At 44.6% G+C, this 15,577-nt stretch overlaps 1 protein-coding gene across 4 annotated transcripts in view; it reads right to left on the bottom strand.

The window, feature by feature from the left end:
- Positions 1-15,577, bottom strand: part of arhgap24 (Rho GTPase activating protein 24) — a 31,129-nt gene that overhangs the window by 3,334 nt on the left and 12,218 nt on the right. For 2 of the 4 annotated variants that reach the window (XM_088281883.1, XM_088281886.1), the window contains 6 exons: positions 4,751-4,873; positions 2,518-2,725; positions 2,178-2,310; positions 2,025-2,098; positions 1,266-1,387; positions 74-1,202 (listed from right to left, as the gene is read on the bottom strand). In XM_088281883.1, coding sequence (XP_088138009.1) covers positions 74-1,202; positions 1,266-1,387; positions 2,025-2,098; positions 2,178-2,310; positions 2,518-2,725; positions 4,751-4,873 — 1,789 coding nt within the window. Of the gene's footprint in view, positions 1-73; positions 1,203-1,265; positions 1,388-2,024; positions 2,099-2,177; positions 2,311-2,517; positions 2,726-4,750; positions 4,874-5,330; positions 5,697-10,859; positions 11,177-15,577 lie in introns of those variants that run through there. The other 2 variants (XM_088281885.1, XM_088281884.1) reach the window with 2 other exon arrangements.

Genomic DNA, 15,577 nt, shown 5'->3' with positions numbered 1-15,577 from the left:
CTTTTTTATATGCATTTTTGAATCGATTTTTAGGAATATTTCAAAATTGGTTTCTTTTAGCTAATAATCTCACCTCTTTATCCTGGCCTCATAGTCGGACTTCTGCTTGAGCATCTCCTGCTTGAGACTGGCCACCAGACTGTGCAGTGCGCTGTGTCCTCCTCCTGCGCTGTACTTGCTCCCGTGCTCGCTGCCGTTCCTTGTCACCACGTCCCCTCCCGTCACCTCTTTTACGCTTTCCCTGCCCTCGTCCCCGCCCGGCTCACCACCGCCGCCGTCCTGGTTGGGGCCGTCCATATCCTGGTAATGGCAAACGTAGAAGTCCTGCTCGGGGCAGGTGGTGGTGGAGGAGCGGCAGGAGTTGGAGTTGTCCGGCAGGGAGATCTCGCAGGAGGATGTGGACCAGGTGGCGCTGTCTACGCTCTGCTTGTCCTCGCAGCTGCTGCTGAGACACGCCACATGCGCCATGTGGTTGTGCTGTTGCAGGTTCTGATGGTTCAGGTGCACATTGTCATACGTGGACAAACGGTTCTGGTTACATGTTGGATCACCGTTGGGGCAGTCGCGCGGCACTTTGTTCGCCTCTCGTAATGTGACGCATCCATTCGGTAACCAAAGACCTGCCCGGCCGTTCAGGACCGCCGACATCGCGTCAGGGCCAGAGACTCCCATGCGAAGAACCCCGTTGGCATTGCCGCCTCCCGTAACGCCGCCGGTGCCCAATTTTGTGCCCGAGCCCTTCAGCGTCCCATTCCGGCGTCCCGGTAAACTACCGCCGCTCATCAAAATCTGACAATTTTCCAGCGTTGGATCCGAAGAGGGCGGCGAGGAGCTGAAGGATCCATTGGTGACGATCCCACTTCCTTTACTAAACGCGGGGTTCTTTTTAACCGTGAGCGGCGGGCTCAGAGTGTTGTCAAAGCAGCCCGGAATGCTCCGAGGGCTGGAGGAGCGCGGGGAGCCTCGCTCGTCCTCGTGCCGGCAAGGAGAGTCGACCGCATCCCAGACGCACTGATGGGGCGCCTGCACGTTGTTGTTCTCGATGTTCTGAGCCACCATTGTCTGGGCCGCAGGTCTCCTCAGTAAGTCTGCGTTGTTGTTGGCGAGCTCCGGCGGGCTGGCGGGACTGTCCTCGTCCTGAGGAAAGAGCGTGTCGTGCCGGCCGATCAAAACCGCCATGAGCTGCTGGACCAGGACGGTTCCTGTCGACACGAGAACAATCAATTGTTTGGCAAGGGAACTTCTAGAGAGCTTTCAATACGAACCTTCCATGATGGCAACTGGATCCTTGACTTTTGACCAAAGGATGTTTGGCCCAAACACTGTGGCCAAGTTTTGCACGCTCATTTTATTGACTCCGGAATATGACTGGACTTCATCAAGAAATCTGTTAAGTAAATGTAAACTCACAAACAAACGGACTCATACAACATACACATACATTCTAGGAAGAAAAACATAATTCTTATAATACTGTATTGTCTTTTCTCCTCATCATATGATTTTGTTCCCATAAAAGACAAACCGACAATTTTAGGATTTTTTTTTTCTTTTAATAGCACTACATAACTAATTCTCAATTTTAGGTTTCCTTCATAACAAAAAGTACTTTATTCTCATTTTAGGATATTGTTTTCCAGAATATGAGAAAAAAAAAATCTAAACATTTTCCCAAGATTTTATTCCCTTGTCAAGTTGTGAATTTTTATCAGTGAAAAACAACCACTAATAAACACTTTTGATGTCAAGTTAGAAGGCTTTTAAATACAGGTTCAAAGCTAAGATCTTTGAAAGCCTTTTTAAAATTAATTTTCCCAAATCTTTTTTTTGTACATTTTTTGTCATTTCACTCTGCTACCTTTGACTTCCGTACTTTTTTTTGGTTATTTTTTTAAAACACTTTATGCTTTTAATTGTGAAAAGCACATTGAGTTCCGCATATATTTTTCTCATACATATTCCCACATTCTTAAAAAAACAAACAAAAAAAACAAAACATAGATGACCCCCATCACAGTGTGTACCTGCAGATGTATTTGAGAAGATTGTAGTTGACTGGAGGTAAACTGTCCACAAGCTTTCTCAGCTCCTTCATACCCTGCGGATCACAGAAAGCACAACTTGCTCATGTCGCTACATGTGGTAAAAAATCAGCCCTCAAAGATCGTCTGTCTCACCATGTCGTCCTCCACGCCGAGTAACTTGGAGCAAGCCAGGAAATCGTCGTACTTGTGGAAGGGGACGACAGGCTCGGGGAGTTCTCGGAGATAGAGCTTGAGCAGCGACGCGACCGTGTGCACGTCTGTGTTACTGCAAAGGCAAATGGATGAAGGGGGAGTCATCATTTACCGAGTGGTCTTGTCAACACGTGGTTGTTTTTACAGACTGACCAATTGTTGCTATTAAAGATACATGCCAAGGGACTTGTTCTATTTATGGTCATCGCAGAAGGTGTGAGAGAAGCTGTTCAGATAAGGGGAGGTGTTGACAGTTGGTCACATGACAAAAGAAGCCAACCTGTCAAATAGGGGCTTCTCTCCGCAGTCAAAGGCCTCCTGCAGCTCTTTGACTAGGTTGGCCTGACCGGGCAGTCTGAAGAGACCCTCCTCACGAAGCCCCCGCTGCCGGATGAAGTCTGCGCACTGTTCCACCAGCATGGGCGCCATCTTGTTCCCGTAGCGACGCTCGTACCGTACTGTCTCCTCCAGCTTCTGGCCAAAGATCCCTGCAACGTAATGACAGAAAGAAAAATGAAACGTATTCTTAAATGTACAATTACAAAATAAATAAACAAATGAAATTGAACTGCATTACAATGGATTTTATATTTGTATAACAGTACTAAATTCCAGCAGAAAAAAGATTATTCACTTCTACCGGGGAACTACAAAAGTACACCAGATAATATGTATTTAATATTAAATACAGCGGTGGTAGTGCAGCTGTACACAAAACACTGGTGACCCTGTGATGGGACCTGCCAAGAGTCACAACATTTTATATTCAATACAAAATACAGAAGAGTGAGACAATTATGAAATTGCAGGGAGACATATAATTGTCTGAATTATAATGGGAGTGTGAAAACGCCACAAACATGGCGGACAGAATTGGCTGGAAATGTAGCCACAAAAACAAAGTATTAAGGATTGCCCTTGTCAGAAATGCACTAAAAAAAAAACAACAACTATCGACCGCATGAAAAAATTCACAAAAATCATTTGAAAATCGTGTAATTCTGTACTACTTGCCTTGAGAACAGTTCCTGCTGGTGCAATGCTCGATTAAAAAGGCAAACATGGAACACATGGAAGTGTACTCCCTTACTAAGCTCACCCACAAACAAATCCCTACTGAATCAATTTGTCTAACTTGACACAAAAGCAGGACTTCTTGTCATCGGTGAAAATGGGGAGCTGACTGACTCCCGTTCTGTCTCCGTCCTGCAGGTCATCGTTTGCCATGAAAGCTATTCGTTCGCTCCAGTCTGCTGCGATAAAATTATCTGCCGTGCAAAAATATCATTCTGATACAAAATACTAGGACCCACTTCTGAAAGTTTAGCAACTGCCAAGCCCATTTGAACAAATTTGTAAACCAAAACAGTAGGCCCTACTAAAGCAAATAAACTGTCTCTCAGATAAAGTGCGGCGTCTTACTGCAAGTTGTAAACAAGTTCATTGTGCAGCATCAAAGATGATCTGACGTTATGTGAACGGAGTAGACTTTGAAATGCGGCCACCCAACAATGTCTTCTTTTTTACACCCAGCCTCGGTTCTACCCTTTTTTCTGCATCTCTGCATAACTGACCTTTGTGTGGTAATAAAGACATTCCCCATCTGTAGTTGAGTAAATAAACACCAACCTGCACCATTACAGTACACTATATAGCTTAAAGGTTACATTATGAGGCATTGCTGTGTTTTAATTTGAAGGCCAGTTCCAAAAACACCACGAAGCCCAATGTTCAAAGTTAACATGTAAACGTTCCCAAAGGAGAAGCCGACCGCTAATTACCGTGCAGTAAATCTGGAAGGATCCATAAGGACAGGCCACGGCAGCACATCCCAGAAAGTCTAAATTCAGACCACAAGCTGGCCCACGATCCAACACGACATGACGGCCAACCCCCATTATCAGTCGCCCCCAATCGCACCACGAGGCCCCGAGCAGCCAATCGGGCCTCAATCTGCTGCTGTAGCACAATGTCAAAAGGACCTGAACGTGTGTGTATATGTGCGTGTGTGTGTGGAGGGGGGGTGAAGAGAGGGGCTTGGCAGAGGAAGACCGCATTTCGAGTGGCATCTTTGACAAATGGCTCGTCCTTTTCAAGAGCAGTCAACTGCGATAGACGTCAAACTCCAAAAGGGCCAACGTGGCCTCCAGTGGTCACGGTGGTCCAGCTACGCATGCGGCACGTGTGCCCCGCAACAAGCATCCCATGAACATGCCAAAGTAACAAAAAAACAACAACAGTTACTCTTGGACGCAACCATTCAATGTATTGCAGGGAAACCTACTGTACAGTGGATGTCAAAAGTCTACACACCCCTGTTATTGCCAGGCTCATGTCGTATGAAAATGAGAATATGATAGATCATTTTGAAACTTTTTCTACCATCGGATTTGGATATCGGTGCATGAATTTGATTGAATTTGATTGATGTCATAGGTTGTTCAGCGCAGTGGTTTTCAACCTGTGAGCTTGAGGCCATTAATGACGGCATAACTGGATATCTGAATACTGACCTCCTCCAAAAGGTGCCCATATGACCCTTCGGATGGTCTTCACCCAATCCTCCATGTCATTCTGGGTGCTGGCCATAAGGAGGTAGGTCTCATGATTGGTTGTCATACGCTCTCTGTCTCCCCCTGTTGTCAAAAACAGTGAAACATATGTTGAAGATGGAAGAGACAACAAAAGTTCCATTGTCAAGAAAGCATTGCAAAATGAAATTAGTTGTGCCCGGAAATCTAATTTTGTTTACAAGCCAAAAGCCCAGTTCCGTTCACGCAGGGAAGGTTTAATAATTCAGTAAGGCTTAATCATGATAATAATAACAACAATAATAATCATATGAATAAATTGACTTCTCAACCACATTCTAATTACCTGAGATGCGCCTGTATGTTTAGGAAAAATATTAAAGCAGCCCAACATGCAAACGTGAAGTTTGCTCACAAGTTCAACTTTAAGTTTAATGACAAAGCTCACAGAGGAAATGCAATTTGGAGATGGGGCGGGAAAATACAACTACCATTCCTGAAATGGATATCAACCCAAAGAAATGCCAGTTGAGATGATCTCAAGCAATTTAAGCAAAATTACCTGATGGCAACGAGAGTAAATGAGACAATCCATACAAAGGCAAACTATGCACGGTCGGATGTACCACTTCCATGCCTCCACCTCCACTCCCGGGTATTCGGGCGAAGGTTACTGGAAAGTTGAACGTCTTTCAAGAGAATCCTTAACTTGAGGATGGCGGCGCCGCACTGAGGAATGAACACAGCTGAGAGGGTGTGAAAGAGAAAGGCAGGGAGGCAACGTTTGCAGAGGGGGTTGGTGAGCACACACGCACACGCACGCACACCTCTCTTTAGCGCAGCGACGGGAACAATGGGAAGATCTCGGTCGCGACCCCATGAGCAAACAGAGAAGGCCCATTCACACCATGATGCTTCTCCAAACACACGCTTAAACATCATGATGTCATCGATCAGCTTTCCCATGTTGCATTCAATGATCCATCAATCTTTTTGTTCGGTTGTGCATTTAAAATATTTTTGTACATTCTTTCAGCGTAATGGAATGGACCGTGCTCGATCTTCATATCATCCTTATTTGTGCTTCTGGGTGTCCTGCTTCTATCATCGTGGGACATTTCTTCCCATCTCGAATCAGACTCCCCTTTCACTCGCCTCCCGCAAGGGTGGGTGGTATTAATGGTCGATGATGTCACTATGAAGGCAACATTACCTGAGTCCCTAAAGACTCTGCCTGCCGGAGAACACAGACCCCCATAGAGCTACAATGGCTATCCATTACCATCTGATGCTCAATGAGTCACAACAAGGTGGAAATGGGCTTTGCTTGACTGACTCTGTCTTAAAGGGTCTAAAGATGCGATCACGGCGCCTAAAAAAAAAAAAAAAAATGCTGAATAATTATCTTTTCTGGCAAACATGATATCCGAGCTTGATATCGACTACTGTGGTTTTCCTCCTTTTACAGCAGCCGAGACAGTCCAATGTGGAGGGGGCGGGGGTGTGTGTGGAGGGTGGGGGGTCCTCAAAGTCAAGAGAGGTCACCGGGCTGTCCAGGCAGCCTCCGTTCTGTTTTCATGTCAGGCAAATAACAGACTGTGTGTGTGTGTGTGTGTTCTGCCAAGGCTGCTGTAAATACACTATTATGTAAGCGCAATTCAGCGTCACTTCAGCAATAGGAATTGTCTGGTTGGAAGCTTGTGAGGGAATCAGATGACCAAATCCTGACACTCAAATGCGTGTGTGTTATTATCTTGTCTTTTAAAAGCATCGCCCTTCCTTTTGCAAGTTAGCTAGTTTGTTAGCAGCACTATACAAAACCTTACGAGAATTTGGGGTGAACCCATTGTTATTATGAGTAAGTCTCCTCCATAAAAAAAAATAAAAAAACAAAAAACCTGAAAAATGCATCAGTGCCATTCTTTTTCTACATGGAGAAACTGAATTCATCTTCCACACTGTTTTGAACTGTTTATTATTTTTGCAACTAATGAATCTCAACATGCCGAAACCTCACTAACTTCTGCAAGCATACAGAATGGTGAGGATACATTTATATTAGGTAGTGATGGGTCCAGCGACACTGAGGCGTCGATGCGCGCGCCGAGCTTCCAGGGCAAACCCCGTGTCGGTGCGCGTACCGCTTTGAGAAAGTCACGTGACCACTACCAGAATCATGTCGACTCAGCAGTCGCGCGCCAAACTGTGTTCATAAGGAAGCGCATCTGTCAACAGGATGGACGCTCAAAACAAGCTTCGAGTTATTGGCGCGTTACTTTGCATTAAATATCCGCAAGATGGAAGACGTCACTGTTGATGCGCACTCAGAGGTGCAGCGCTTATACGTCAGCAGGACACGTTGCACGTACGGAAGACCCGCTCTTATACTGGAAGTCCATGGAAGCAACGTTCCCTCAGCTATTTATATTAGCCACACAGACCTCTTCAGTGCCTTGTGAGAGGATCTTCTCAAAGGCGGGGGAAATTGCCCCATAAAAAAGAAACAGACTGAATAACAAAACGCTGGAGAATCTAATTTTTTTTAATAAAAATCTTTAATTACAATGAGTCCATTGTCATTCACAACACTTTTACTTGGGCATTCAGACAGATGTTCTCTTAATTTATCAACTGCGTCTCGAATATCAAAGATTTTTTTTATGAAATTGCGTGTATGTAAAAATAATGTGAAAGCAAATGCCTAATCAGAATCAGAAATCCCTTTGTCATTGTACTCAAGTGTGCAACGAGATTAGAGAGCTCCCCTCTCCAGTGCAATACGACAATAATTCAGTTAAATATATAAATTAGATAAGAGAATAATTAGTGCGATGGAAAGTAATACGAAATAGGATATATAAAAACACATCACGTCGCTAATCAATGGAATTGGATAAAATTAGTTTGACAGATCAGTGTCAGATGACCCTGTCAAATGTTTCCTGCAAGTCCACCAGGTGTCAGTATTCAGCAACACAGTGTCAACACAGTGTCAATACATTGTGTCACTGTGTCGAAACGATACAGGATGCCTCATCTACCCATCACTACTAAATACTATGACTGTGACTGAGAAAACAGAAAAACTTTAAGAACCGGACAACAGACAATTAATAGGAGACAGGACACCTTGACATGAACAGCAAGTGACCGGAAGAAGTGAAAGCAACCAGCGAACTAAATACAAACAAAGAAACGAGACAACGAGGAGCACCTGGACAAGACACAAAGGCTTGGAGGGAGCTGATTGGTTCACACTTGGGAGTGAGACGACAAGCACAGGTGAACACAATCAGAGCACAAGACAAACACAAACAAGGAAAAACATGAAACGAAATCCGAAATCAAAAACAACAAAATACAGATCATTGTTGCCGGTCAAAGAGTCTGCAATTTTAATTAAAAAAAAAAAAAGAAAAAAATCACGGCACCCCAGCGTGGGGATATCAACCTACATCCTGAAGAAGAGGAGAAACAAGTAGTGGAGCAGACAAGCCGCTCACTATTACCTGTTAATATCACCTTTCACCACTGATAACGGCCCCGGGCCAGATGCACACCTGCACTGCCCAAAGCCAAAATTTGTAGTCTGAGCTCTTGCTTGACATCCCTTTGAAGCCTTTTTTAAGAAAAGATCCCACAAACTACTGATTTATTGTGAGAAATTGTCACACATCAGCACACAAGTTGAGATCTCCCCCATGAGAAACTTAAAGTTGAGCAGTAAAGGGGTGCACGATCAATTTCACAATGTTTTGTTGCGTAATAGTCTGGCAATGCGTCGGCAGCTGTAAATCAACATTTTCACCCGCTGGATTGATTTCAGGTACCGAAGGCCCCGTCGAGAAGGGGCATTGTTGTGATAGAGAGATAGGTAGGCCACTTTGTGACTGACACAAGGATTCGAGTGGAATGCTGCAGGTGGATTTGTCAGTGAGACCTGCTGTCTGTGTCATTCGCCATCATTTTTTGATACGTGAGAGTCAAATTTTGGCGAGGGCGCCAAAACCAACCCATGTCTGTCCCGCCTCCGCTCCACATCCTTGTTGTTTTCTTTGACAAAGCCGACCAAAGCGGCGCTGGCTGGATCAGAGCAGAAAACAAATGGGTCACCGTCGGGTGATAATCAGAATGCAGACAGAATTGCCAGCAACTCTTTGCTGCGCTTGAGGCTAGCTCTTCTGTTAGGCAGTCCGAGGAGGGGGAGTTGTTGGACTCAAGCAACAAGTGTTGCTTTGCATTTTCAGATTTGATGTCCATTAACTTATTTACTGCCATTGACGGATATAGAAGACAAAAAGTACATTCATTCTACCAGGGATGGCAGTGAATTTAATGGTATTGTAGCCTAACAGCTAGAACATACCTGGTGGGAATACAACTAGGTAAACTATCACGTTACTTGCGTACAGGACTTCCCTAGGTGTACCTAAACCAATTTCTTAAACAAAGGTACTCCCTTGAGATCTGGATCTGGATCTCATGAGCTGGTCAAATGGACAGAACAACCGTCAAGTGCTGTATCTCAAGTTGTGTTAAGAGCTTTTAGCACCAATGCATGATTTGGGCTTCATAGCTTTTCTGACCATAATCTCACGTTGAATCTTATTGTAGAAAAAGCCCATAATTGAAAAAGTACATCAATATTTGGATTGAGAAAAATAAAAGTATACCTGCGTGATACACGCTGAACATCAGACTGACTTATAATCCTTCAGCGATTTCCTTGCTATTGCAAAGAAATAAGAAAACTGATATATTCACCTTTAATTCTTTTAATGTTTTTGTGTAAACACTCTTCATCTATTTGAGCAAAAACTGCAATCTGCCCCAAGCAAAGTGTCACATGAGGCAGCTGGACGAGGATGGATTTTTAGGCTTGGGCGAGACTTCTTCAAGCTGCATACTTGGACTACAAACACACTCGAGTGGCATTCAAACCACATGTGCGGTTTAGAAGCTTATAGTTGCAAACTGCTGCGATGAGCAACTCCTCTTTATGTTATTTTAAGACACAGAACACACAGAACCAAATGAAAGACTTCACAAACAAGAGTGCAGGCACCTCACACCTCCTCCATTCAACACAGGTGTGCCCCAGGGCAGTTTGCTTAGCCCCTTGATGTTCATGCTATGCACACAAGAGTGCAGTTCATTGTCACGGAGAGAACCTGTCACAAGGAAAGAGAGGGACTTTGGAATTTTCGATGTGTACTGAGACCCCAAAACATTCTCAAATATGTTAGATACATGGGAAAATTAATATCGGGACAGGTCAGGGTTAGAGTTAGGCCTGACAATGTGCGTTTCAGCCAGGTACTGAAGACTTGTTTCGCACGGGAATCTCTACAATGTCTTGGTTGTGAAACTCTGAGAACTTGCATATGGAAACACTGATAGGGTGACCTTGAGCAAGGCACTAAACTCTCAGCTGGGCCCATCAGGTCGACAATCACTTTGCTGGGAAGTAAAACATCGAAGCAAGGATCAAAGAATCTGAAGACGCACTGTCAGCCAAGATATGGAACTTGAGAGTGGTGGCAGTACTGTTGCCACGGTTCTCTACAGCAATGGATACAATCGCCAGATGAAGACAAGTGATATTATAAATTCGATGCATCTGAACTGTCAGAGTTGCATGGAAAAGGAAATTTCATTGACAATATGATACAAGTTTATTTTTATAGCGCATTTCACAACAGATGGGGTTGTAACAAAGCGCTTTCCATGTGGTGTCATATAAATTAGTAGACAGTTGAACTATTTCCACACTCCACTTTTTGCAGACGTAGATGAGCCCCGCCACGATGCCGGTGGGAGAATTCTAAAACGGATGCAGCACAAACTGTAGCACTGCAGTGAATACTAGCGCTGGAATTCAACAATTCACAATGACGGTTGGAAAGCACACAATCATTTGTTCGCGGTGAAAATGCCACATCGTCGGCAATGTAACATCATAGATGACTGGTTTCCTTCCGTTCGTCAGTCTACTTCTAACTTTAAATAGTCCACGGTCTAATTATATGAGCGATAAAACAGTCCCAACTGAATGTAAACCTGTCTGCAGACATTACTCAAAGAGACAAACCTGGGTCGGAGTTAAGGTCCATGGGCTGCAGACGTAGATGAGCCCCGCCGCTGCTGTCGTTGACCCCCGGCCCGCCAGTCCCACTTCTTCATGAGTTCCTGTCCCTCGCCACAAATAGACTTGCCGTCTTCTGTCTCTGCCACAACACTCACGCTTCTTTGCCGGACTACCACTCTTGTCCCCCTTCCTTTCTTTGCAACTTGACGTCTTCATACAGCTCCTGCTTTGCACACAATCCGCATGGGTGAAAGAAACTTCATTGCAGCACCCGGCTGACGCGAGGTCAGGCCGAGGATAGTCTGCCTTCCCCTCAGGAAGTCGTTCCTTCCCAGAAAGTTTTTCTCCCACCCCCGCCCCCCCCCCCCCAGACCGCAACCCGCAAGAACAGAGAGAATGAGCGAAGGTGGCGTACGTTGCTCGTCTCTGAGTGAACTTAGAGGGGTGGGGAGGCTGGAAGCCGGTGCAGGCCAGGAGAGGGCGGGAGCGAGGGCTGCAGGGAGAGAGTCACGTCGTAAATCAAGCGGCCCTCCCCAAAGTGGAGACCTGTAAAACTGGCAGACCGGGAGCAGGCACTTTGCCAAATGACTCATCCACAGTGCTCTATAAATACAGACATGCAAGGTTTCCGAGGCCGCTGCCGCCGCTGCTACTGGCAGGCCAAGACGGGTAAGAAACTGGGCTTTCTTGCTCTCGCAGGAAGGTTCTTGATGAGCCACTTATCTGTTTTTCAATCTCCTCAACTCTGTCCTTTTGAAATTTGGCTAGGGAGGGCGATTTTATTTAAGAGCAATCCATTGGAGCGCAGACCTCTGCCAGGAATGAGGAATCGTCATTTGGATCAGTACCAACCGCACATAACTGCTCACAAAAAAATGCTATGAAAACATAAAGCGTTCACTGAGAAATGACCAAAAAAAAATCATATTCTGCAAAAATCAAGGATCCACAACAAAATTCTTGAACGCAACTTTCCTCAAAAATCAACGTTAATAAAAAAGGAACTTCCACAGCGACTGTAATAACTTGTTGGCGCTCATACGCGAAAAGGAAACAGGGAGACATCCAAATATTTATGCAGCGGGACCAGTTTACATAAACATTCAAGTGTGGGACAAACAGAACCCAAAAATGTGACATGGCCAACCCAATATGCGTGTCGACTGTAATGTATTCAAGGATATGCGGTGGGTGGAAGTGGGGGGTGTTAGCTGTGTGAACCTGACTACCAACTAGCGAACCCCTCAATTTGGCTGTTATGCAAGACATCTGGACTCCCCGTGGTGCATTTCTTCCGGAGGAAGCCACATTTTCACACGATACGCACATGGCCAGAAGAAGACGGTCCGGAATGCACTTCATCGGAACACGAATGAGAAGAAACAAGCAGGTTGTGACTGCATGGAAGTCGATGAGGAAGACGACAGTAGAATAGAATTATATGTGCTGCTAGTTGAGATTAGCTTGAAGCTACGTCTGCTTTGTTAATTAGGAGCAGCTGGCCCAACAAGAACGTTGCCGCCAGGTCAGCCTGAGTCGTTCCCCAGCATACCGCCTTGTAACTGTAAATTTCACGCGTGCCCCCGCACACTTGACATGCAGCGAGACATTATAGCCGCAAAAATCAATTTCACAACTTGCCACCACAGCTCAAATTCATTCCCACAGATTTACGACTCACACTAATTAAATCACTTCACCACCCCGTGTTACGGGAAACACATGGAGCTTCTAACTCGCAAAGGGCTGGTGTCATACATACATACATGTAAGTAGAAACATTTGCATTGACATACGTTTAAGACACTTGGAACGCTGGCAAGACCAAAAGAGGCGATCTTTCATTGTCAATGTGGTGAAATTAAATCCAGACCACCTGTCATGTGAGAACAATGTATCTTCAACACTTTAAAAAACTACATTATTATGAGCCATTCTGGGTTTGTTCAGTGAGGTGTGTTAAGGATATAATATGAAAAAAAAACTACAGTTGCTATAGTCTAATTTAGAATAAGACCAATAATAAAATGAGTGTAAAATAAACCCCATTGTTATTCAATACACTACAACTTTATTTATATTAAGATATCCTCCATTCTGTCATGGTCTGTGTTTGTTGTTTTTGATTTAGTACTTCGTTTCCTGTTTTTCCTTGTTCAGTGTGTGTCTGATTGTGTTCACCTGTGCTTGTCGTCTCTCCCAAGTGTGAACCAATCGGTCCCCCCAACCCTTGTCCAGATGGTCCTCGTTGTCTCGTTACTTTGTTTGGTTTTAGTTCTCTGGTTGCTTTCACTTCTAGTTGGCCTGTTGTCACTGTCAGATGTTCATGTTCATGTCTTCATACGTGTCTTGCAGTCAAGTTTAGTGAAGTCAAGTCATTGTGTTTTGTTCGCCATTGTTGTTTTGCACTTTTTGATATTTTAGTTTTTCCAAGTTCGTAGTTTGACTTTTGTTTTTGTTAATGAAATGACCGTTAAGTTTCCCCTTCCTCGCTTCTTTGCATTTTTGGGTCCTCCTCTTCTTCAACCTCCACATCACCACTTATCCTGATACATTCCTTCCTTCCATATAAAGGCAGTGAAGTTACTGCGTGATAATGTCCACCATTCACAGCAAATTATGTTATACAGTAATACCCCGCTACTTCGCGGTTCACCTTTCGCGGGTTCAGTGCTTCGCGGGTCTAAAAAATATTCGGGGGCATTGTAGTTTCGCTGAGCGGCACGAGGGGGCGCTGGAGCGGTTAGACGACCGCCGTGCGCCGAAGAAGAGCGTGGACAAAGAGGAGAGTGGACGAAGAAGAGCACGTCCCCCGGGCACGATCCGGGGCGATGTTTTGCGCGGTTCGGACCGTACGAGAGCTCCGGAGGAGGCCGGCCGGCGTGCGTGAAAGTTACGCCGAATAGGAGCACCTTCCCCGGGCACGGGCGGTGTCAAGCGGCCCCTAAGTTTAACCGAATGGAAGCTCCGGAGGAGGAGGGCATGCTCGCGTCACAGTTAAGCCGAATAGGAGCACCTTCCCCGGGCACGGGCGGGGCGAAATGAAACCGAGTTCAACCGAACGGAGACACGCTTCGGGGGAGCAGGTCCGGCGTGCGTGACAATTAAGCCGAAGAGGAGCACCTCTTCCGCCCGGGCACGAGCGCAGCGCGAGGCTGTCAGTTATGAATGAATAAATGAATAAATAAATAAATGAAGAATGCCACCTTTCATTTCACAGGGCACACCGGACGGCGTACCAGCAGGTAAAAGTCGAAGTAATTAAATAAATACAAAAAGAAGTAATTGAATAAATACAAAAATAAGGGCTGGGGAATAAAAAAATAATAAGTTTTAATAATAATTTTTTTTTTGTTATAACATGAATTTCATTCTCTCTCTCTCTACCCGTATATATATATATATATATATATATATATATATATATATATTTTTTTTTTTTTTAAGCATTTTTGAAGGTGCGCCGCTACTTCGCGGATTTTCAGTTTTCGCGGGTGGTCTCGGTCCCCATTAACCGCGATAACCGGGGTATTACTGTACTGCAAATGTGTAAAATGTAAAATGAAGTGGATACCTTGTGACTTAGGCTTTTAATAAGTGTTTGCTTTGTTACAGTTTTAGATGTTAGTGAAGCATTATATAAATAAAGATTGATTTCCTTTACTGCAGTAACTAAATTGTCCACTAGAGGGCACTCTGAGCTTTATTTGCCCCTCTTCTGTAGCTTCCAATTGAGGCAAAAACCCTTAGAAAATGAAGCTGACTTAATTTAACTGACTTATAAGTTGGAGGGAAAACTCACTTATTGCTCATCTCCGCACATCAACGTGACCCACAAAGGCCTCTCATGTATCGAGCATTAGGAAAGGAATGAGGGGGGACGTTGTGACACAGTGACCTCAGACCAGACACAGCCAAAACTTTTGGACTTTTATCATCAATATGTTGGGACAACACAGCAGGGAACGCTTCCTGTGTTGATGAATCACATCTTTTTGGAGAGGTTAATGAATGAGAAAATTACTTTTTGATGTCATAAATACAAATAGTTGAGTCTCTGGCATGCCTGCCCATCGATCAAGTGTGATTAAACAACCAAGTCAATTTTATGTTATCTGTAATGGGGCCCAATTTCCATAACAACCACTCTCACGCCAAGTTTTTCTGTCGATGACTTCGGAGCCAGGCTGGGAACGATCCCGAGGCTCATTCAAGCAATAACTGTGCTACACTACATGAAACACCATCATACAGAGTCCCTATAATGTACTGCTAGCTATCAAAATCAGGTCATAGACATGTTAATAAGACACCTGGAAACTGCTTTTAAAAAAGTATAATGTCTCCTTTAAGAGCAAGACGAAAGCTGTCACTGCTCGTTGTTTTCCCAAGCTCACAGATACCTGACATTCCTGCACGGATGAACAAGATAAAACTACAAGCCCCGAGCCCCATCAGCGGGATGTTCCGATGTTGTTGTCAGATATGTGGAAAATCAGATTAAAGTTTTGTCTCTTTCATGCAGAGATGCAGCACATAAAACAGCTGATATTCAAGTCATTTTGCCGTTTACGCGGAACCCAGCAAAGGAAGCATTATCGATACAGCATCTCGCAATCAGATAATTAGATGGCGAGACAAGTTAGTGTCGTGTGTCAAACCTCAGACCCCTGGGTCATGCCTCTGTTATGGTTCTGGTACGACTTTAGAAGGAAGAAATT

Source organism: Idiotropiscis lumnitzeri, chromosome 18 (assembly GCF_059441095.1).
Source record: "Idiotropiscis lumnitzeri isolate Australia: NSW breed Sydney's pygmy pipehorse chromosome 18, RoL_Ilum_1.0, whole genome shotgun sequence".
NCBI classification, from domain to species: Eukaryota; Metazoa; Chordata; class Actinopteri; order Syngnathiformes; family Syngnathidae; genus Idiotropiscis; species Idiotropiscis lumnitzeri.
The sequence above is the reverse complement of the archived record's forward strand: the minus strand, read 5'-3'. Positions and strand labels throughout refer to the sequence as shown.